The 24,109-nt window shown below is 42.5% G+C and overlaps 1 protein-coding gene across 2 annotated transcripts in view; it reads left to right on the forward strand.

Moving 5' to 3' along the window:
* otud7a (OTU deubiquitinase 7A) overlaps nucleotides 1-24,109 on the forward strand; it is a 156,940-nt gene that overhangs the window by 122,469 nt on the left and 10,362 nt on the right. For both annotated transcript variants that reach the window (XM_048617176.1, XM_048617175.1), the window contains 2 exons: nucleotides 18,681-18,808; nucleotides 21,180-21,329. In XM_048617176.1, the coding sequence (XP_048473133.1) occupies nucleotides 18,681-18,808; nucleotides 21,180-21,329 (278 nt within the window). The remainder of the gene's footprint in view (nucleotides 1-18,680; nucleotides 18,809-21,179; nucleotides 21,330-24,109) is intronic.

Below are 24,109 nucleotides of genomic sequence, written 5' to 3' on the forward strand. Positions count from 1 at the left end.
GCTATGGATGAAAATGTATTATTTATTTACTATTTAGTCTTCCTCTGTACTTTACCTGAATTATCTTTCTTCGTATGTAAGCCGCGGTGGTGAGGGGCAGGCTGTTCAACTGGGGCAAGTGTTTCACCCTTCTGATTGTATGTTGTTCTGCTAGGTCTATAAACACCTGCCCGCTCAATGCACATTCAGGGTTCATTTGCTAGAAATGTCCCCTCCTATCACATAGCCGTCACATAGATGCAAAATAAACAGGAAAAAGGAAAGACGTGCTTTCTTAGCTGTGGTTAATGCATTCTGAGTTTCAGTGTCTGCATTGTAACACGATGTGGACAATAGTGGCACACCACAGTGTGGAAACTTTGTTTAGAGTATGTTTATTTGCATCATTCATTTTTATTTCACTTTAATCTTACTCTGTTGCAATACACATCACATTTTGTTCTACACTTAACTGACTCAAGTGATTTTTTTGGGACTTCAAGGTAATGAATATCAATTTTTGTTCACAAAAGCAGGTGGTAGATGTTAACAATATATTAGCCAGTTAGCTGGAGATCCAGTTAATTACCTATTGTGTTCTGTTTACTTCTCTATTTCTCTCTGATTCACCTTGGCCAACGGTTCCACAAGTGCCAGCCATCCACCAGTACCTTCCCTAAAGTCCATTTTTAATGTTTCAGGCTATGTGGGGTATTTAAACACAAGACCAAACCGGTTTTATCCTTACCTGACATTTTGACAGATGCGTTTTCCAAGGTGAGGCAGCTTTGGTTAATTCCCTACTCTTATCTGTGCTCTTTCCCATGGGCCTAGTTGAGACCAGTTAAATCAGCAGCACAGTTTGGAGGTAGAATCTGGGTCCTGCTTCATTTATTCAGCACAGTATGATATTCTCTAAAACATGGAACAAAATAGCGTATGTATGTTCTCGTTTTGGCATTTCTGTTGATTCTAATCTGTGAAGTGATCATTTAGTTTTATGAAAAAATCTATTTTAATTCAGAAAGTACTAAATGATGTATTCATAGAAAATAAGCATTGAATCATAAACTCAGGTTAATCCTATCCTTAGCTCAGTATGATCTGTAAATCTAGTACTTACACTGGTGTTAAGAGTAAAATTGAGTCACTTTTAGTTTCCCCATGTTAGGTTTTGAAAGAAAAACAAACTTGCATTTATCTGGCACTTATCATAAGTTTTAGACATTCCAAAGCATGTAATGATAAATGAAATGCTTTTGAAGTATAATAACCAAGGTAATGTAAGTAAACACAGCATCAAAACTCTGTTCAGCAAGCTCTCGCGTTTTTATTGGTGACATTGAGGAAGTAATGTTCAGCTGCACATGACAACTTCCAGTACTGCCATGGGATCTTTTATGTCTACTTACAGAGATAGCAGGTCCTTATGTAATATTAAAATATTAAAATATTAAAATTACATCTGAAAAGTGGCATGTCCATAAGTGCAATATTGGAGTGTTAGCCTGGATGATGGGCTTAAGCCTTTGGAATGGGGACTTGAATCAAAAACGTTTTGAGGCAAGAATAAGTCCACTGAAGCATGGTTAATATATGTATTGATTATATGATTAATGCTAAACTACTGTCAGAAGTTAAATGGGAGCAATTTTACCTGTTCACCTGACTGTGCTGGCATGAGCATCTTGCAAACCACTGACACCAAGTAGATACTGTATTGCTGGCCACAGTTAATATGAGGACAGGAAATTCGTCAGGTGTCATGCTAAGCCCGTAGATGGGTATGTGATAGGAGGGGATATTTCTAGTAAACGAACCCTGAATGCGCATTGAGCGGGCAGGTGTTCATAGACCTTGCAGAAGTTTAGGGTTTTTTTTGAACAGCTTCCAACAGTCCCTTTTAAGGCTGGGCTGCTCATTGGCACAAATAGATGAAGTAGAAAAGCAAAAGTTTGTAATCGGGGTCCTATAACCAGCAAATGTTTACATTTGAAAAGCATAAAAGGAAATAAAGTGAGTGTTGAGCCTCTAGAAAGTGAAAATAGAGAATGTCAAGGAAGCTTACTTAAGGTTGAGGAAGCAAGGATCGGACAGGGCTGTAGAGGGTTACAAAGTAGCCAGGAAGGAACTGAAGAATGGACTTAGGAGTGCTAGAAGGGGGTATGAAAAAACTTTGGTGGGTAGGATTAAGGAAAACCCCAAGGCTTTCTATACTTACATGAGGAACAAGAGGATGGCCAGATTGAGGGTGGGGTCGATCTGGGATAGTGAAGGGAACTTGTGCGCGGAGTCAGAGGAGGTAGGGGAGGTCCTGAATGAATACTTTGCTTCAGTATTCACCAGTGAGAGGGACCTTGTAGTTTGTGAGGACAGCATGACACAGGCTGATATGCTCGAACAGGTTGATGTCAGGAAAGAGGATGTGCTAGAAATTTTGAAAAACATGAGGATAGATAAGTCCCCTGGGCCAGACAGGATATACCCAAGGTCGCTACAGGAAGCGAGGGAAGAGATTACTGCCTCTTTTGTGATGATCTTTGCATCCTCACTGTCCACTGGAGTAGTACCAGAAGATTGGAGGCTGGAAAATGTCATTCCCTTGTTCAAGAAAAGGAATAGGGATAATCCTGGGAATTACAGACTGGTCAGTCTTACTTCTGTGGTGGGCAAATTATTGGAGAGGATGCTGAGAGATAGTATTTATGATTATTTTGAAAAGCACAGTTTGATTAGAAATAGTCAGCATGGCTTTGTGAGGGGCAGGTCATGCCTCACAAGCCTAATTGAATTCATTGAGGATGTGACAAAACACATTGATGAAGGCAGAGCAGTGGATGTGGTGTATATGGATTTTAGCAAGGCATTTGATAATGTTCCGCATGGTCGGCTCATTCAGAAAGTAAGTAGGCATGGGATTCAGGGAAATTTGGCTGTCTGGATACAGAATTAGCTGTCCAATAGAAGACAGAGGGTGGTAGTAGATGGAAAGTATTCAGCCTTGAGCTCGGTGACCAGTGGTGTTCCGCAAGGATCTGCTCTTTGTGATCTTTATAAAGGACTTGGATGAGGAAATTGAAGGGTGAGTTAGTAAGTTTGCCAATGACACGAAGGTTGGTGGAGTTGTGGATAGCGTGGAGGACTGTTGTAGGTTGCAATGGGACATTGACAAGATGCAGAGCTGGACAAAGAAGTGGCAGATGGAATTCAACCCAGAAAAGTGTGAAGTGATTCATTTTGGAAGGTCGAATTTGAATGCAGAATACAGGGTTAATGGCAAGATTCTCGGCAGAGTGGAGCAACAGAGGGATCTTGGGGTTCATGTCCATAGATCCCTCAAAGTTGCTACCCAAGTTGATAGGGTTGTAAAGAAGGTGTATGGTGTACTGGCTTTCATTGGCGGGGGAATTGAGTTTAAGAGCTGCGAGGTTACGCTGTAGTTCTATAAAATCCTGGTTAGGACACACTTGGAATACTGTGTTCAGTTCTGGTCACCTCATTACAAGAAAGATGTGGAAGCTTTAGAGAGGGTACAGAGGAGACTTACGAGGATGCTGCTCGAACCGGAGGGCAGGTCTTATGAGGAAAGGTTGAGGGAGCTAGAGCTTTTTTCATTGGAGTGAAGAAGGATGAGAGGTGACTTGATAGAGGTTTACAAGATGGTGAGAGGCATAGATAGAGTGGATAGCCAGAGACTTTTTCCCAGGGCGGAAATGACTATTACGAGGGGGCATAATTTTAAGGTGATTGGAAGAAGATATAGGGGGGATGTCAGAGGCAGGTTCTTTACACAGAGTGGTGGGCATGTGGAATGCGTTGCCGGCAGTGGTCGTGGAGTCAGATACTTTAGAGACTTTTGAGCACCTCTTGGATAGGCACATGGATGATAGTATAATGTAGGGTATGCAAGGTAGTTTGATCTTAGTAGGATAATAGGTCGGCACAACATTGTGGGCCGAAGGGCCTGTATTGTGCTGTACTATTCTATGTTCTATGTTCTATGTTCTATTAATAGATAATAAGGTAGTGACAAATGAAATAACATTCGTCTTTTCTATGCAAGACTGAAAAATCATTCTAGTAATAGCTGTAAGTCAGGAGGTGGAAGATAGAGAGGAACTTAATGAAATTAGAATCACTAGAGAAGTGGTAGTGAGAAAGCTGATGGAGCTAGGGCTTTCAATAGACCACATCTGGCCTACTGTGAACAGTTCTCGGCCACTTATTTAAGGAAAGATATACTGACCTTGGTGGCAGGCTGATCCCAGGCATTGGGGGAATCTGTTTTAGTCTTTTTAATCTTCTAACCCCATTAAATACATTTACCAGAGAACTGGAGAATCCCAAATATCACATCAAAGAAGGAAGTACGGATAAATCCACTAATCACAGGCCAGTCATCTTAAGAACACAGGAGCAGGAGTTGGCTATTCAGCCCCTTGATTCTGCTCCACTGTTCAATAGGTTCATATCTGATCTGTGGCCTAATTCCAAGTTCCTGCATTGGGCTCATATACATTGATACCCTTGCTTAATAAAAAAAAATTGTCTGTCTTAGATTTAAATTTAACAATTGAATTAGCAACACCGCCGTTTGAGTAAGAGAATTCCAAACCTCCGCTACTCTTTGTGTGTAGAAGTGCTTTCTAACATGTCTTCTGAATGACCTGATCCTAATTCTTAGACCATGCTCCTGGTTCTAGAAACTTCAACAAGGAAATAGTTTATCTTTCCCTCCCCAGTATAGACTACACCACATTGTGAACAGTGGATACAGGAGACGAGTTTGAACAAAGTTGAGGTTAATCGCTACCTCACCTGGAAGCTATGTCTAGGGCCATGGATGGTGAAGAGGGAGGAGGGAAACGGGCAGATATTATGTCTTTTCTGATTGCATGGGAAGGTGCTGTAGGAATGCAAGGACATGTTGGGAATGGAAGACGAGTGTGCTAGTGTGTCCCAGAGGGAACGGTTCCTGTAGAATGCTGACAAGGGAGGAGAAGGGAATACGTATCTGGTTGTAGCATCCCATTGGAAGTGATGGAAATAGCACCATACAGTCCTTTGGATGTGGAGGCTAGTGGGGTGGTTGTCAGTACAAGAGGAACCCTTATCATTGTTGTGGGAGGGAAGGGAGGGGGTGAGGGTAAATGGGTCAGCTGCAGCTAAGGGTGCTGTCTAACACGTGGGGAATCCTTGGTTTAGGAAAAGGGTGGACATTTCTGAGGGCCCCCCACAGAGGGTGGCATCATCAGAACGGATGGATTTTACAGAGAAGGTAGAAGCATATGTTTGGGGGAACTGTGAGCTGGGAGGTCAATTCCCAGATGAGGTTGGTGACACAATCATGGACACAATGACCTGATGCTTGATGGTCAGGTCATTGTCCACAGGGATATTGGAGGAGGTGTCCGAGAGTCGGCACTCAGTCTCCGCAATTTAGAGGTCAGTACACCAGCTGACAACAGCACCAGCTTTGTCAGTAAGCTTGAAGTCAGGATTGAATCTAAGAGCACAGAATGCAGTCAGCTGAGGAGGAGAAAAGATTGAATGGGTAAGGGGAGTGTGGTCAGAGAAATTAGGGCAACCAGTGTCAACAGTTCTCAATGAACAAGTCTGTTCAGTTGACTTGTGGGATATGCGCGTTGCTGTCTGGCTGTCCCTAGTTGCCCTTGAGAAGGTGGTGGTGAGCTGCCTTCTTGAACTGCTGCAGTTTACCTGCTGTGGGTTGACCCACAATGCTATTAGGGATCCAGGATTTTAACCCAGCGACAGTGAAGGAACAGTGATAGATTTCCAAGACAGGATGGTGAGTGGCTTGGAGGGCAACTTGAATGTGGTGTTGTTCCCAAATATCTGCTGCCCTTGTCCTTCTAGGTGGAAGTGGTCGTGGGTTTGGAAGGTGTTGTCTGAGGATCTTTGGTGAACTTCCGTAGTGCATCTTGTAGATAGTACACACTGCTGCTACTGAGCATCGGTGGTGGAGGGAGTGAATATTTATGAATGTGGTGCCAATCAAGTGAGATGCTTTATTTTGAACGGTGTCAAGCTTCTTGAGTGTTGTTGGGGCTGCACTCATCCAGGCAAGTGGGGAGTGTTCCATCGCACTCCTGACTTGTGCCTTGTAGATGGTGAACAGGCATTCAGGAGTCAGGAGGTGAGTTACTCACTGCAGCATTCCTAGCTTCTGACCTGCTCTTGTGGCTGTTATGTTCATGTGGTGAGTCCAGTTGAGTTTCTGGTCAATGATAACCCCTAGGATGTTGATAGTGGGGGATTCAGTGATGGTAACACCATTGAATGTCAGGAGGCAGTGGTTAGATTTTCTCTTATTGGTGATGGTCATAGCTTGGCATCTGTGTGGCATGAATGTTATTTGCCACTTGTCAGCCCAAGCCTGGATATTGTCCAGATCTTGTTGCATTTGAACACGGACAGCTTCAGTATCTGAGGAGTCGTGAATGGTGCTAAACATGGTGCAATCATCAGCAAACATCCCCACTTCTGACCTTATGATGGAGGGAAAGTCATGGATGAAGCAGCTGAAGATGCTTGGACTGTGGACACTACCCTGAGGGACTCCTGCAGAGATGTCCTGGAGGTGAGATGACTGGTTTCCAACAACCACGACCATCTTCCTATTTGTCAGGTATGACTCCAACCACTGGAGCATTTGCCCCCTGATACCCATTGATTCCAGTTTTGCTAGGACTACTTGATGCCACATTCGGTCGGATGTAGCCTTGATATCAAGGGCTGTCACTCTCACCTCACCTCTGGAATTCAGCTCTTTTGTCCATGTTTGAACCGAGGCTGTAATGAGGTCAGGAGCTTAGTGGCCCTGGCGGAACCCAAACTGGGCGTCACTGAGCAGGTGCTGCTTGATAACACTGTTACTGACACCTTCCATCACTTTACTGATGATCGAGAGGAGACTGATGGGGCAGTAATTGGCTGGGTTGGATTTGTTGTGTTTATTGTGTACAGGACATACTTGGGCAATTTTTCCACATTGTCAGGTAGATACCAGTGTTGTAACTGTAGTGGAACAGCTTGGCTAGGGGAGCGGCAAGTTCTGGGGCAAAGTCTTCAGTACCACTACCGGAATGTTGTCAGGCCCGGTAGCCTTTGCAGTATCCAGTGTTTCCAACTGTTTCTTGATGTCACATGGAGTGAATCGAATTGGCCGAAGACTGGTATCTGTAATCTTGGAGACCACTGGAGGACGCTGAGATGGATCATCCACTCGGCACTTCTGGCTGAAGATTGCTGCAAATGCTTGAACCTTATCTTTTGCACTGGTGTGCTGGGCTCTTCCATCATTGAGGATGGGGATATTTGTGGAGCTTCCTCCTCCAGCGAGTTGTTTCATTGTCCACTACCATTCACGACTCGATGTGGCAGGACTGCAGAGCTTAGATCTGATCCATTGGTTGTGGGATCGCTTAGCTCTATCTATCACTTGCTGCTTTTGCTGTTTGGTGTGCTCGTAGTCCTGTTTGGTGGCTTCACTACGTTGACACGTCATCTTCAGGTATGCCTGGTGCTGCTCCTGGCATGCTGTCCTGCACTCTCCATTGAACCAGGGTTGATCCCCTGGCTTGATGATAGTTTTTGAGTAGGGGATATACCAAACCATGAGGTTACAGATTGTGCTGGAGTATAATTCTACTGTTGTCGTTGGCCCACAGCACCTCATGGATGCCCAGTCTTGAGTTGCTAGATCTGTTTGAAGTCTGTCCCATTTAGTATGATGATAGTGCCACACAACACAATGGAAGTTATTTTCAATGTGAAGGTGGGACTTCGTCTCCACAAGGACTGTGCGATGGTCACTCTTTCCGGTACTGTCGTGGACAGACGCAACTGGATCTGGCAGATTGGTAAGGATGAGGTCAAGTATGTTTTTCCTTCTTGTTGGTTCCTTCACCACCTGCCGCAGACCTTTAGGATCTGACCAGCTTGATCAGTAGTACTGCTGCTGAGCCACTGTTGGTGGTGGACACTGAAATCCCCCACCCATTATACAACTTGTACCCTTGCCATCCTCAGTGCTTCCTCCAAGAGTTATTCAACATGGAGGAGTACTAATTCATCAGCTAAGGGAGGACGGTGTGTGGTAATCAGCAGGAGGTTTCCTTACCCATGTTTAACCTGAAGACATGAGACTTCATGGGGTCCGGAGTCTCTGTTGAGGTCTCCCAGAGCAACTCCCTGCCGACTGTATACCACTGTGTCACCACCTCTACTGGGTCTGTCCTGCTGGTGGGACAGGACGTTTCAAGGGATGGGGATGTTGGTGTCTGGGACATTATCTGTAAGGTATGATTCTGTGAGTATGACTATGTCAGGCTGTTGCTTAACTAGTCTGTGAGACAGCTCTCCCAACTTTGGAACTAGCCTCCAGATGTTAGTGAGGAGGACTTTGCAGGGTTGACAGGGCTGTTTCCACTGTTGTCTTTTCCAGTGCCAGGTGATCCATCCGGTTTCATTTCTTTGAGACTTTATAGTGATTGGTACAACTGAATGGCTTGCTAGGCCATTTCAGAGGGCAACTGAGAGTCAACCACATTGCCGAGGGTCTGGAGTCACATGTAGGCCAGACCGGGTGAGGGTGGCAAGTTTCCTTCCCTGAAGGACGTTAGTGAACCAGATTTTTTCGACAATCAGCAATGATTTCATGGTAATCAGTAGATTCTTAATTCCAGAATTTTTTTAACTGAATTCAAATCATCTGCCACTGGTTGGTCAGTGAGGTGGGAGAGAAGACGGACAGGTCAAGGAGGCAGAGATGAAAGGGAAATAGGTAGGAGTGTTTTTTTTTTGGGTCTTTGGATGGAGGTGAGGGGGCAGGTGTAACACTTCCTGCGGTTGCAGGGAAAGGTGCGGGAGTGGTGGGGCTAGTGGGGAGTGGATGAGGGAGTCGCAGAGAGAGCAGTCCCTATGGTCTCCATCTCATCCCCGCCTCCTTGACCTGTCCATCTTCTCTTCCACCTATCCGCTCCTCCCATCTCGCTGACCAATCCCCAACACTGCCTACCTGCACTCACCAATCACCATCCCACCTACCTCCCCTGGCCCCACCCCTCCCCTCTCTATTTCCCAGATCCCTACCCCCTCCCCCATTTCTGAAGATGTGTCCCAAGCCAAAACGTCAGCTTTCCTGCTCATCTGATGCTGCCTGGCCTGCTGTGTTCCTCCAGCTCCACACTGTGTAACACAATGAATGGGAATGTACTGAGAGGGGTAGATGAAGTGAAGGATTTTGTGTGCAAGTGCACAGGTCTCTAAAGGTAGCAGCACAGGTAGATAAGGTTATAAAGTCAGCATATGAAATGCTCTCCTTTTTTGGCAGAGGTATAGAATACAAAAGTAGGGATATAATGATGAAACTGTATAAAACATTGGTGAGGCCACAACTAGAGTATTGTGTGCAGTTCTGGTCAAACATTATAGGAAGGACATAATTGCTTCGAAGAGAATGCAGAAAAGATTTACTAGAATGTTGCCAGGGCGGGAGAATTATAGCTACAAGGAGAGATTGGAGAGGTTAGGTTGTTTTCCTTGGAACAGAGAAGGCTGAGGGATGACATCATTGAGGTATACAAAATTGTGAGGGTTAGAGATACAGTTGACAGGAGGAACCAGTTTCCCTTAGCAGAGAGTTCACAAACTAGGGGTCGAAGATTCAAGCTTAGTGACAGAAGGATTTGAGGGGCAGTGAGGAAAAACTTTTTTATGCAGAGGGTGGTGGGTGTCTAGAATTTGCTGCCTGAGTTGGTGGTGGGGGCAGAGACCCTAAACTCTTTTAAAAAAAAAAAAAAAAAAATAGTCCCTGGATCTGCACCCTAAGTGCTGTTAGCTTCAAGGCTATGGGTCATGTGCAGGAAGATGAGATTAGAAAGCTTATCTGGGTGTCTTCATGTGGGCATAATGGGCCGAGTGGCTGTATTCTGTGCTGTATCCTTTCTGTTGTTCTATCTTCTCCACATACATCCCCACAGGATGCTTAAGGATCTTTCATGTTTTAAGCAAGTCAGCCCTTACTCTTTTAACGTCCAGCAGCTAAAAGCCTAGCTTCTCCGATGTTCCCTCATAAGACAAGTCTGGTGAAAACAGAAATTGCTGGAGAGACTCAGCAAATCTGGCAGCATCTGTGGGGAGAAAACTGCTAAAGTTTCGAATCCTTCATTAGAACGTTCTCTAAGCTGCTTTTAAAGGCTTTATATCCTCCCTTACACAAGGTGACTAGTATTGTACACAGTACTCCAGATGTGATCTCACCAGTCCCCTGTATAACTGAAGCACAACTTCCCTACTTATGTATTTAATTTCTCTCTCAATAAATGGTAACATTCTATTAGCTTTGACCACTTGCAGTACCTGAGTTTGTGATTCACACACTATATAATTTGGGAAATTATTATTGAAAATCAATAGTCATATAAACAAGTGTGGATTAAGTAGGGAAGACCACCATGGATTTGTTCAGTGCAAATCATGATTTTTTTGATGTACAAAGCTGATATTGCTGGTAAGATGGTGTATGCGACTTGAAAAAGCATTGGATAAAGTGCCACAAAACGCATTTGTTAAAAAAGTTAGAGGTCTTAGAAGAAAAGGAACAGTAACAACATGGATGCAAAATTGGGTGTGCAACTGGAAATGGAGTAGAGCAAACAATTTGTTTTTGAACTGGAATATATATTGGTTTTTTTTGGGGGGTGCTCTGTCTTATGACCTCTGTGTGAGCATACAGGCCACAATTTGCAGGGCAAAACTTTAAAGTATAATGACCTGTGTGGAGGATAGTTTTAGACTTGAAGAATATGTAGGTTGGTGGAATGGGTGAACAAATAGCAAATGTATTTTAACAGAGAAGTATGAGGTGATTAATTTTGTAGGAAGAATATGAAGCAGTAATGTAAAATAAAGGGTACAATTCTAATGGGGGTGCTGGACCAGAGCGACCTGGCGTGTATATACACAAATTGATGAAGGTGGCAAGGTATGTTGAGGCACAGAAAGCATGGAGGATTCTAGGCTTTATTAATGAGGAAGTAGAATACAAAATTGAGAAAGTTATGATAAAACTGTTTGTTTAAAACACTGGTTTGGCTCAACTGGGTTTTTGTCCCTTATTCTGGGCACCACAATTTAGGAAGTATTTGAGAAAGTGCAGAAAAGATTCACGAGAATGGTTCCAAGCATAAGGAACTCTAATTACGTGGATCTATTAGAGAAGCTGGAATGTTTTTGTTTTGGAGAAGAGAATTTTAAAAGGGGATTTGATCAAGGTGTTCAAAATTGAGTTTTGAATGAGTAGAGGAGCAATTGTTCCTCTTAGCAGAAGGACTGAGAACTAGAGGACACTGATTTGAGGTGAATGGAAACAGAAGCAGTAGTGACATGAGGACAAGATTTTTTAATATTGTGACTGATAAGGATCTGGAATGCAATTTCTGAGACATTGGGGAGGCCGATTCAATTGAAGCCTTCAAAAGAGAATTGGATAATTATCTGGAGAAAAACAATTTGCAGGGCTATAAGAAAAAGGCAGATGAGCGCTCTAGGTGAAGTGCTGCTACAGGGAAATGGCAGAGATATGACTAGTCAAGTATGCAGTAATTTAAAATTAAAGTATTGATGCTTTTAGTTATAAAGCTTTATATTCAGTGTATGTGAAATAGAAAAGATGAATATGTGTATGTTTTATTTTTAAGTTGATCTATCCTTGTAAGATTAAGATGTAAATAATTTGTGCAGTATCAAAGGGCTTGATTAGTCTCAGCAATTTAAATTAGTTCTTTGTCAAAGTTCAATAAATTTCCTACAACACTAGAAAAGAAGATCCTGATGGTGGGCATTGCACTTTATTGCAGTAGCCTTTGAACTTTACTAAGTGGTTCAGGGGCAGCCTACCTTTCCAACTTGCCTCACTTGCATTATCCAATAGGGAACAAAGCCAGAATTCTGTTAAATAATTTTTAAAATTTCAATTTAAAAAAAAAGAGAAGCTCATGGCAGATATCAAGAGCTGAATACTGTAAAGTCCCTAGAGAAATACAAAAAGTGCAGGGAGAAATTTGAAAAGGAAATGAGGAAAGCTAAGAGAGTGCATAAAGAGAACTGGTGGGTAGAATAAAGGAAAACCCAAAGGTTTTTTAAAAAATATAAGCAAGAAAATAACTAGGGAAAGAGTAGGTTCCATTAGGGACAATAGCGGTAATCTACATGTGGACCCGAAGATGAGGGCACTGTTCTCAATGAATATTTTGCATTGGTCTTCACAATGGAAAAGGACAACACAGATAAAGACAAGAGGGTGGAGGACTGAAGTATTCGAAAAAAATGGTAGAGGAGGTACTAGCAGGTTTAGCAGCCTTAAAAGTGTACAAATCTACAGTGTTGAATGAGATGTATCCCAAGCTGTTGAAGAAGGTGAGTGAAGAGATATCAGGGGCTTTGATAACAACTTTCAGATCATCTCTCTGGCCACAGTAAGGTGCCAAAAAGGCTGGAGGACTGCTAAAATTGTCCTATTATTAAAAATGGGAGGAAGGGATAGACCAGGAAATTACAGGCTAGTCTTGATATTGAAAAGTTAAGAACGTGAGAACTAAGACCATGAATAGGCAATTCACTTCCTCAGGCTTGCTTCACCATTCAATACAATCATGGTTAATCTTATCTCAGTCTCAACTTCACTTTCCTCCCCATTCCCCAAACTCTTCAGTCCATTACTAATTAAAAAACTCTTTCTCCTGAAATTTATTCAGTGTCCCAGTTATTAGGAACAATCCTGAGGACTGTACACAGCTGTACTTGAGGAAATACACATTAATCAGGATTAGTCAGTATGGAGATAGTAAGAACTGCTGATGCTGGAATCACGGAATGCATCACTTTCATCAAAGCTCCTGGTTACCTCAAAAGTTTTGATCAAACTTGTCAATCTAAACCTTCTCTTAACAGATCCATGCTGACTAAGAAAACACCGTGTGGAGCTGGAGGAACACAGCAGGCCAGGCAGCAGCAGAGGAGCAACACAGCAGGCCAGGCAGCAGCAGAGGAGCAGGAAAGTTGACATTTTGGCTCGGGACCCTTCTTCAGACAAACGTCAACTTTCCTGCTCCTCTGATGCTGCCTGGCCTGCTGTGTTCCTCCAGCTCCGGGGACCTGGGTTCGACTCCACCCTCGGGCGACTGTCTATGTGGAGTTTGCACATTCTCCCCATGACTGCATGTGTTTTCTTAGTCAGCATGGATCTGTTAAGAGAAGGTTTAGATTGACAAGTTTGATCAAACCTTTTGAGGTAACCAGGAGCTTTGATGAAAGTGATGCATTCTGTGTTGTCTACATAGACTTCAGCAGGGCTTTTTGCTAAGGTCAATCATCATAGAATCATAGAATCCCTTCAGTGTGGAAACAGGCCCTTCGGCCCAACAAGTCCACACTGACCCTCAGAGCATCCCACCCAGATCCATCCCCCTATAACCCACTTAATCTACACATCCCTGAACACTACAGGCAAATTAGCATGGCCAATCCACCTAACCTGCACATCTTTAGACTGTGGGAGGGAACCGGAGCACCCGGAGGAAACCCATGCAGTCACGGGGAGAATGTGCAAACTCCACATAGACAGTTGCCCGAAGGTGGAGTCGAACCCAGGTCCCTGGAGCTGCGAGGCAGCAGTGCTAACCACTGAGTCACCATCATGGAAATCTGACCAAGAAAGTAAGACCAGAGGAATCCAAGGTAAAGTGGAATGTTGGATCCAAACTTGGCTGAGAGGCAGGAAGCAGGAAATTGATAGTAGAGGGATGTTTCAGTGACTGGAAGTCTGTTTCCAGTGGGTCCACTGGTCTTGGTGTTGAGGACCTTGCTGTTTGTAGTGTACAGGCACAATTTGCACTTAAATGTGGGGAACAGGAAGAAGGAGTTAATGAATGACGTGAAAATTAATAAACAGTGAGGAGGGTAGCTGTGAACTGCAGGAGGATATCAACAGACTGGTCAACTGAGCAAAGCAGTGGCAAGTGAAATTCAACTCTTGAGTGAGGTAATGTGCTTTGGGAGGGCAGACCAGACAAGGGATTACTCCATGAATGGTAGGAGTCTGGAAAGTACTGAAGATCAGAGGGACCTTGTTGTGCATAACCACAGAACCCTGAAAGTAGCAGGACAGGGAAATCTGATGGTTAGGATGGAAAATGGGATATTTACATATACTAGCCACTATGAAATATAAAAACAGGGACTGTATAAAACTCTGATTGGGCTACAACTGGAGCACTGTGTGCGTTTCTGGTCACCATAGAAGATGTGATTGCAAAGAGAGTGCAGAGGAGATTTACCAGGATGTTGCCTGGGTTGGAGGGGGTCTGATCTGTGAGGAAAGGATTTTGTTTCTTCAAAGAAGGTTAAAAAGAGCCCTGACAGTGGTGGTAAGTATTATGAAAGGCATAGATAGCATGAATAGGAAGGTGCTTTTTCCATTAATAGAGGTGTCAGTTACCAGGGAGCATAGATTTAAGATTTAGAAGGGGAGAATTTTTTTAATTTGTGGGGGAGGGTTTAGCAGTTTGGAAGGGTTGTGAAATCATAACCTCTTGCAACATTTAAGCAGTATGTAGATATTGACATGCATTGCCATAGCCTCCATGGCTATGAGCCAGTAGCTGGAAAATAGGATTAGCGTAGTCAGATTTTTGTTGACTGGCATAGATGTGATTAGCCGAATGCCCTTCTTCTGTTCAGTAAACGTCTGCATTGAATGAAGTTTAGATCAGGTCAAAGGAATTTGTTAAGACAAGCAAGTGATGGGATTTCCTGTATCTTTAGTTGTCATAAACTACACAACCAGCAAAAGGGCAGCACGGTGGCTGACTGATTAACAGTGCTGCCTCACAGCGCCAGGGAGCCTGGTTTGATTCCACCCTTGGGCAACTGTCTCTGGGGAGTTTGCACATTCTCCCGTGTCTGCCTGCATTTACTTTGGGTGATCCAGTTTCCGCCCATAGTCCAAAGGTGTGCAGATTATGTTGATTGGCCATCACTAAATTGCCCACAGTGTCCACAGATGTGTAGGTTAAGTAAATTAGCCATGGCAAATGCAGGGTTACAAGGGTAAAATAGTGAAATGAGTCTGGATGGAATGCTCTTCAGAGGGTCAGTGAGGACTTCAGCCGAATGGTCTCCTTTCACATTGTAGGGATTCTTTGATTCTATGAAAATTTGACTACGATTTAACTAATGTTCAGTGGGCAGGTATTGTAGTTATCCCTCCAGTATTACATAGGTCACATTTCTTGTAACACCCTCAAAGATGAACTACAACAAAGTTGATCTAATTTTTTTTTGCAAAAGCATACTTTAATTTTTTTTTTGGACATACACAGATAGAAAAGCAGTTCAGTCTTTTTCTAATAGAATCCCTACAGTGTGGAAACAAGCCATTTGGCCCAACAAGTCCACACCAACCTTCCAAAGAGCTTCCCACCCAGACCCATCCCCCAACTCTATCCCTGTAATCCTGCATTTTCAATGGCCAACCCATCTAACCTTCACATCCCTGAACACTATGGGCAATTTAGCATGGCCAATTCACCTAACCTGTACACCTTTGGACTGTGGGAGGAAACTGGAGCACCCAGCAGAAATCCATGCAGACACGGGGAGAACATGCAAATTCCACACAGACAGTTGTCCAAGAGTAGAATCGAATCAGAGTCCCTGGCGCTGTGGGGCAGCAGTGCTAACCACTGAGCCAACGTGCCGCACAGTTTTGTACATTCTTTGCATATTGAGGACCAACATTGGGGTTTGACTTTCTTTATAGTTACAACAAACCAAAGGCATTTTTTAATTATGTAAGAAACTATTTACATGTATTTGAGGCACCAAGAGTGTCCAATAACTGAATGGACTATCATTGTACTTTGGCAGAAAGACCTTAGGCCATGGTGGCTGCCCTAAGCTTTAGTACGTCCCTCAGCGCTTAGTCCTGGACCTTGGAATTTGCCAGTCTGCAACATTCGATTGAGGCCAACTCTTTGCACTGGAAGACCAACAAGTTTGGGAACACCGAAGAGTGTCTTTCACCAAGTTGACGGTCTTCCAGATGCAGTCAATATCTGTATGTGTTACAGGGATCCCGTATAGCACAGAGTCTTGCATCAAGGAGCTAGTCAGGACAACTGTGGACAAAATGACTGTGTCTCTACCTTTGCATACACACGTTCCAGAAGGAGATGTGTGACAGTCTCATCCCCCCCACCCCCCCCCCACTAATCCCCCCCCAACCCCCCAACCCCCCAACTCCCACCCGACTCACCAGCTGCTTTAAGGGCAATATGCACAAGGAGTCCAGGCGTACGTGAAAAATCTGATGAGTAGTGCCCATCTCACCATCAGAAAAGTGACGTCTTGGTGTTTGTTGGAAAGTTCTGTGATAGGGCATTCTGCCAAATGACTTTGACAGTCTGCTCAGGGATCCACCCTCTCCTTATCCCGCAGGGTCTCAAGGTTGTTACGTGCTAACCACTTCCTAATGGTGTTTATCTTTGCAAATTTCTCCACAAAGGACAGGTGAAACGGAACAGTCCAACTACTTGGAGCATTCTGCAGCAACAAGGTCAGACCTGTCCTTCATAGCTCTGGGGAAAGGTAGAACCTCAGTACGTAGTGACAGTTGGTGCTTGAGTACCATGCGTGTACGCACAGCTTGATGCAGATGCACACAAGCGTCGCCACCAGAATGAGGATGGTGTTGGGTACATTACCCCCACCCATCTAGAGCTTTATACATGGTGTCCCTTCAGACCTGGTCCATCTTTGACCTCCAGATGAAATGGAGGACGGCTTGGGTGACTGCAGTGGTGCAGGACCAGGGAATTGGCCAGACCTATTATAACACCAAGAATGTCTCACACCTGATGACCAGCTTTTTTTTTACCCGCAATGGAGAGAGAGCAGTGCTCCCATCTGCCCAGTTTCTGCCTCACTTTCGCAATATGCTCTTCCCAAGTTTTGATGCACACCGCAGCGCCTCCAGGCCATACACCCAGCACCTTCAGATAATCTGTCCTAATGGCGAAAGGTATAAAGGATCAGTCAGCCCAGTTTCCAAAGAACATGACCTCACTCTTGCCTCAATTTACCTTGGCTCCGGAGGCCAGTTCAAACTGGTTGGAGATGCTTGTGAGTCCGCGCACTGACAGCAAATCTGAGCAGAGAACAGTGATGTCATCCATGTGTAGGGAGGCCTTGACCTTCTGGCTTCCACTGTCTAGAATTCCAGTTACTACTGAAAGAAGACCCAGAATATTTGCTGTCTGTTTGATTATTGTCTTCGATGATTTGGAGTAACTATTAGATCCTGTTACATTTAACTGCAGTTGATCGTGACTGGAACAGAATATGTCATGAGTAGAATTCTGCAATAATCTCATTTGACTTTGCAGTACTATTCTGCAAATTAAGAATGTAACCTGCTTAAGAGGCTCTTCATCCCCTTGGTGTCTGAATGCTACTGCTTTTGGAGGTGGAAGCCTAGTTTCAGCCATGCATTTGGTAGAATAAAATCACTGGAGCATCTGCTAAAATGTTTGCCTGCTGACATTAATGGGCAACGGAATAAATTCTGCTGTTATTTTCATTTAAGGATCATTAGCTAGGAATAGCGCAATGTTGGTTTACTTATAAACCTTTCAACGTTCATTTCAAAATGAGCATAAACAATCATGATGAAAGTGTGAGAGTGGAGTTCAGGTTGTGCCCTTGGGAAAGAAGTTGAGTTATCTTGGACCATGCTTTCTCATCTTGCTACAGCATTAACACTTAACCCCTTTACATTTGCAAAATAATGCAGAATGCTGAGAGAGAAACACCTGAAATGACAGAAGAAATAAAATAAAATTGTCAATACATGCAGTATCTACGCCTCAGGATGGAAAGCACTTCAGATGACTACAAAATAGTAGAATGTCAATTCTTCAAACATGAGTCAATCTAAAATGCATTACCTTCGCTCAAAGATGTATATTATTTTGAAATTCACAAGTCTGAAGTGTATGGGTTTCTTTTATTAAACATATTTCATGTAGAAATTTTATGCTACTAGATGTATCCATTTTTAGATTCAGAGGTAACTATAGTAACATAAAAAGTGTCTGTTGGTAGAGAGTGCTTACAGAAAAAGTTAGCACCCATAAGTCATAAATAATACATGTTTGTCTGAGAATTCGGTGGTTCAATGGGTTAAATATCGGCCCAAGCCAATTAAATGAAAAGTCATCTCTATTCTAGTTTAGAGTCCTATGTAAAATGTTTTCAAACGATCTAGCCCAGTTCCTTCAGGATATGGGCTCATATTCCAAAACTCTCCCAGATAATGACACCAAATTATCAGGAATAGCTGGTCTGGAAATTGAATAAAAAGACCTGAGGTTAGCACTGAGATGCTTTGGGACATAATAGAAAATCTTTTACTTTGCATCTCACCTTGCCTTCCCTGACTTGGGTGTACTTGATGCTGACATTGGAACCTGCAATTAAAAATCAATTACCATGTATCCTTCATCTTGACTAGAACAAGAATGATACAATTTGATTTGAACGAAAGGTTTACCTTGTGAATTTATAAGATACTGTGAAGACTTTGTATAACACCATTGGGTAATCTTTTTTATTCACAGTGTGGATAACACAGAGGATCCAGTTTATGAAAGTTTAGAGGAGTTCCATGTCTTTGTTTTGGCTCATGTATTACGAAGACCAATTGTTGTTGTTGCAGATACAATGCTAAGGGATTCTGGAGGTGAAGGTTAGTCTGCCTTTTCTTCTGTTTTATTCTTTTAAGGTAATTTTCTCCAAGTGATTCAATATTCCAGTAGGCAACACCACACAATGAAACTAGTTAGACTGGCCTGTCATTTGAGTTCTTGTGGAACCTTAGCCATGACACACGGCAACACATCAGATAAATGTTAGGCGCTTAGAGCCATAGTAATACAGCACGGAAGCAGACCCTTTGGTCCAACAGTCCATGCCGATCATAATTCCAAACTAAACTAGTCCTACCTGCCTGCTCCTAGCCCATATCCTTCCAACATTTCTTGTTCATGTACTTACCCAGGTGTCTTTTAAAAGTTGTAACTATGCCCACATCCACCACTTCCTCAGGAAGTTCATTCCACACGCAAACCACCCTCTTTGTAAAAACTTTACCTCTCGTTCTTTTTTAAATTTCTCTCCTCTCACCATAAAAATGTGCCTCTTCCCAGTCTTAAAATACCCTATTCTAGGGAAAAGACACCTCCCATTAACCCTATTTTTACCCCTCATGATTTTATAAATCTCTCAACCTTCTACGTTCCAGTTAAAAAAAAGTCTCAGTCAATCCAGCCTTGCTTTATAACTCAAATCTTCCTTACCCAGCAACATCCGTTAAATCTCTTCTGAACCCTCTCCAGCTTGATAATATCCTTCCTATAACTGGGCAACAAGAACTAGACACAGTATTCCAGACGAGGCCTCGCCAATGTCCTGTATGACCTCAACATGACTTCCCAACTCCTAAACTCAAAGGACTGAGCAATGAAGGTAAGTGTGCTAAAAGCCTTTTTAACCACCCTGTCTATATGTGACACAAACTTCAAAGAATTATGTACCTGCACCCCTAGGCCCCTTTGTTCTACAACACTACCCAAAGCCCTACCATTAATCGTATAAGTCCTGCCCCTGTTTGTTATACCAAAACGCAATACCTTGCATTTATCCAGATTGAACTCCATCTGCCATTTTTCAGCCCATTGACCCATTTGATCAAGATCTCTTTGTAATGGTGTTCGAGGGAAAAATTCTCCACGTGTCATTCACTTTGTACCTTAAAGTTTGACAGCAGCTGGTGCAAGGACTGGTTACAGATACACCCTGAGCCGCAGGATGCTAGTATATAGAAGTACAAGATCTGCCTCCTGCTTCTGCAGCCATAATCAAATAAAGATGAAGTTAGAGGCCAGATATTGCCATGCAGTAGGAGTAAAATTACAGGTGGTATTGCTTGCCATGTTGTTAACTACATATATTTACAACCAGTTTGAAGACAGCACTAGAGGGCAGCTGCATGCTTGACCACAGTTGGTAAATGTAGAGCAGAACGGGGGAGTCGATAAACTTTAAATAATAGTGAATATGTACCAAGAATGAAGAAGAGCACGTTCATCTCGAGAATAATATTCAGTGAATTGTTTTAAATAAGGCTGTCCAACTTACAATTTAATCCAAATAAACAAAGAACTGTGGGTGCTGAAAATCTGAAACAAAATAGAAATTGCTGGAGAAGCAAATGTGGCAGCATCTGTGGTGAGAAATTGTCCTTCTTCAGAACTTTTGAAGAAGGGTCACTAGTCCTGGAATGTTGACTATGGTTTCTCACCACTGATGCTGCTAGGCCTGCTTAGTTTCTCCAGCATTTCTCCTTTTATTACAATCTAATCCGTTGTTTGTAAAACAAAAAAGATGTCACTCAGTTTATGCCCATTGTCAGGTGATGACAGCCATTCAGCTACACATTTTGCATGAATCAAATTTATTCCAATTCATTATAGTAAGATGTCCATATTTTTATCAGCTTATTTTCTCTCCTCCTGTCCCCCCAGCCCTGATACAATAATATTTGCTTATAGCAGATTTTCTCTTTTCACATTATGTTGCTATTTAATATAGAGTTTAAACTCTGATATTTCAATAGCATTGGAACTGAGTAAAAGCCAGTAACATCGAGGCTAGTGATGTTTTGTTTCAAGATAGTTTTAAATTATCAGTGCCTTCTGTAACTATTACAGGTGCAGTTAAACTTAAGCAGCAAGTTAGACAGGGAGTTCTTCAGCAAAATGCATGATTGTTTAATATTAGCACTTTGTGCTGTTTCTCCAGTCTGCAAGTAGTGATTTTGAGATGCAATACTCAATTAATGAACAATCTGATGTCACGGAAAATGCTGTAAATACATGGCAGTCCAGTCAGTACCTAAATAAGAATAGTTAGGTTAGGTTTGAAATAGGATCTTCCAACAGACAGCTGTGAAGAAAAGGCCATCTTTAGTTTTGAGATGGCTCTGCTCTAACAGTTGATTATTTCACATTTCACTGCCCTGTATGCTGAAGAAATGTTAATGCTTTTTATTGTTGCAGCATTTGCACCAATACCTTTTGGAGGGATTTACTTACCTCTGGAAGTACCCCCTAACAGATGTCACTGCTCACCTTTAGTCTTAGCCTATGATCAGGCCCATTTCTCTGCACTGGTTTCTATGGAACAGAATGATCAACAACGGGAACAAGGTATTATGTATGTATTTTCTTGCCTATTGTCTGTATGTGATGTCAAAGCCTCAACTGATTTTTGTTCAAAGATAATCAAGCAGACTTTTCACTTTCAAAACAACCTTGAAATTTCAAGGAGGCTGTTTGTTGAACACCACCTTGGACTAAACAAGGTAATATTCAATTACTCAATACTATAAATTAATGTCCTTGTGAAAATGAGTAGGTAAAAATTCTACCTGACTGGTTTCATTTCATATTGTTGCAGTTTAGTTTAACTGAGTGGTAGTGAACTTATCTCTGAGACAAGATTGAGTTCCAACCACAGCAAGAGTTTTGTATTCAGAAGATGAAAAATGGCCTTGCATTTGTGGAGAATGTGTTTTAAGTTTAGAAAATTATAGGAGGACATTATAGATCTGTACTGGGTACTAAAATGTTTCAAATGACAAGTGATATGAGCTGGAAGAACAGACAGGTGAAATGATTACTAAATAATGGTCATACTTTGTGCAGCCATCTCAGTATGTCACTTCTTGTTTTAGTAAAAACAAGATATTGGAAATGCCAACATCTGAATGAGAAGAGACGATTAATCTTTGTTCAGATGTTGACAGAAATCGCATGCATTTCTAATTTCATCTATGTTTCCCCTGTTTTTCAGTAGTCTCATTCTTTTTCCTTTTTTTTTCTGTACTGTCCTGTTATCTAGAACAACTTGAGCTGCATTTGCTGTTGATTGATCTATTGCTGCTTGTTTTACTGTTCTGGTCATATTGTTTTCTGTTGTCTGAGCATAGTGGAATAGTATTTTCTCTTTCCGTAGATGCCCAAATGATGTATTATAGTAATTACCTGTTTTAAGTTGCCCCTTTTAATGTTGTTTTGCATTGTCTTTGGTAAGTTCATAGGGTCTTGTAATCTTGTTTAACATCATTGGATAAAATGTAGTTTCTCACCAGTGTGACATAGGGCTGTGTGACCTGATTACTGCCATTTTGAAGCAGCCTGTCCCCCATCCCTGACCTATCCTTTTGCCGATCCACCTACTTCCTGACTATGTCACTCACTGGTTCCCTCTCCTCAACATGGGTAACTTCTCAAGATTCTTCAATAAGAAGCCAGACTTCAGGGTCAGATCGAATTAGAAGCCAGAAGTTTCAGGACTTCTGAATGTGCAGGTCTGGATGATGCAGAAGTGCCAATCTGGGATTGTTAGAATTGATAACAAAGTGTTGAGCTGGAGGAACACAGCAGGCCAGGCAGCATCAGTGGAACAGGAAAGCTGAAGTTTCGGGTCAGGACCCTTCAAATGACCTTTCAAAGTTGCTCCTCGTGCTTCTTGATGCTCATCTCCATAGCCTTGGCACACAGTGACAGCACAGAGGAAGGAAGTGGTGAGCGGGAGCAGAGCTGGACATGAGCAGGATAGGGTACCTTGAGCGTGGCTTTTGATGTGGATACGTTGCTATTTTGGATTGGGAAGTGTTTGCGTAAAAACAAAATATTTCCGATATCCATTAGTTTGTTCTGTTATTCTTAAATGTAGAAGATCGAACATGTTTTAATGAAAATTTCTGTCAAATTCCAGTTTGAGTCAGTAGGGTTTTAGTCTGGTCATCAATGTGGAATAATTTAGAGTTTGTTGCCATCTGCTGGTACGGTTTATAAATTTCAAATGTGACTTGCACTTTGTTAGCACAGCCACCATTTCATGGAACAATTTGCCTTGGTTAGAAGAGCAAAAGCAATAAATTTATTAGCCTCCATATATTCAAATTTCTCATTTATTTGTAAGTGGATGTTGAAGTACCAAAGCCTTGTGCCTTGCAAAGACACGTTGTTTGGCCAGATATCTTTTAAAGGTTTTAGTCCAGAAATAGAGAAGCAACAGAAGCAGCTGAAGACCAAGAAACAGTTCAGAAAAACCTCAACATTCAATGGCTTCAAGAGTCAAGCAAACCAGCAAACTTCAAAAGTGTCTTCACCAAAATCTCCAAAGCGTTCGTTTTAATAATGGAGCAAATCTGCAAAATGCTGTTGTCAGCCATCCTCTCATGTTGTGAAGAAACCATCGGCTACAAGACCAGGAAACACAAAGACTTGTTCATTGAAAATGAAATATTAGCTAAGATCTCATCACCAAGAAGAAGAAATCTGTCTTTGTCTGGCAAAAAGTAATATAAGCAAAGCAGAGAGGAGAATTTATCAACAGCAAAGATTGTGTTGTAAAGAAGAACTAGGGAAATCAAGAACCACTGGTAGTCTGACAAAGCTAAGGAGCTGCAACTTCTTGCTGACAAGCATGACACCGAGTGTTCCACCATGCCACCAAGGTGATATACGGACCCAACACCCTTAGCCTCAAACCGATCTGGAGTAAGAATGGCACCCTGTTGAGCGACAGTCGGAGAAAACGTCTGCCTCCAATGGAGATGACACTTCAAAGAACTTTTAGACCAAATTGCAAGAATCAGTGAGAACGTATTTGAGGAAATACCCCAGCTCCCCATTAAAGATAATCTTGAGTTATACCGGTTGAAATTGAAGAAGAAAATGACATGACCTTGCTTGTGAGACTTCTGTATGTGGATGACAATGTCATCTCTGGTTTCTTGGAAGGGAATCTTCAAACCTCACTTAATGCCTTTGCAGGAGCATACCAGAGAACTGGCCTCAGCCTCAACCTCAAGAAGACAAATCCTTAACTTGGTCCAGGTCAACTTCCAGCCCATCCCTCCATTTAACTTCAGTGGAGAAATCATGGAACATTTCTGCTATGTAGGAAGCTACCTCTC

The sequence above is a fragment of the Rhincodon typus genome, chromosome 36, assembly GCF_021869965.1.
Source record: "Rhincodon typus isolate 14 chromosome 36, sRhiTyp1.1, whole genome shotgun sequence".
Lineage (NCBI taxonomy): Eukaryota > Metazoa > Chordata > Chondrichthyes > Orectolobiformes > Rhincodontidae > Rhincodon > Rhincodon typus.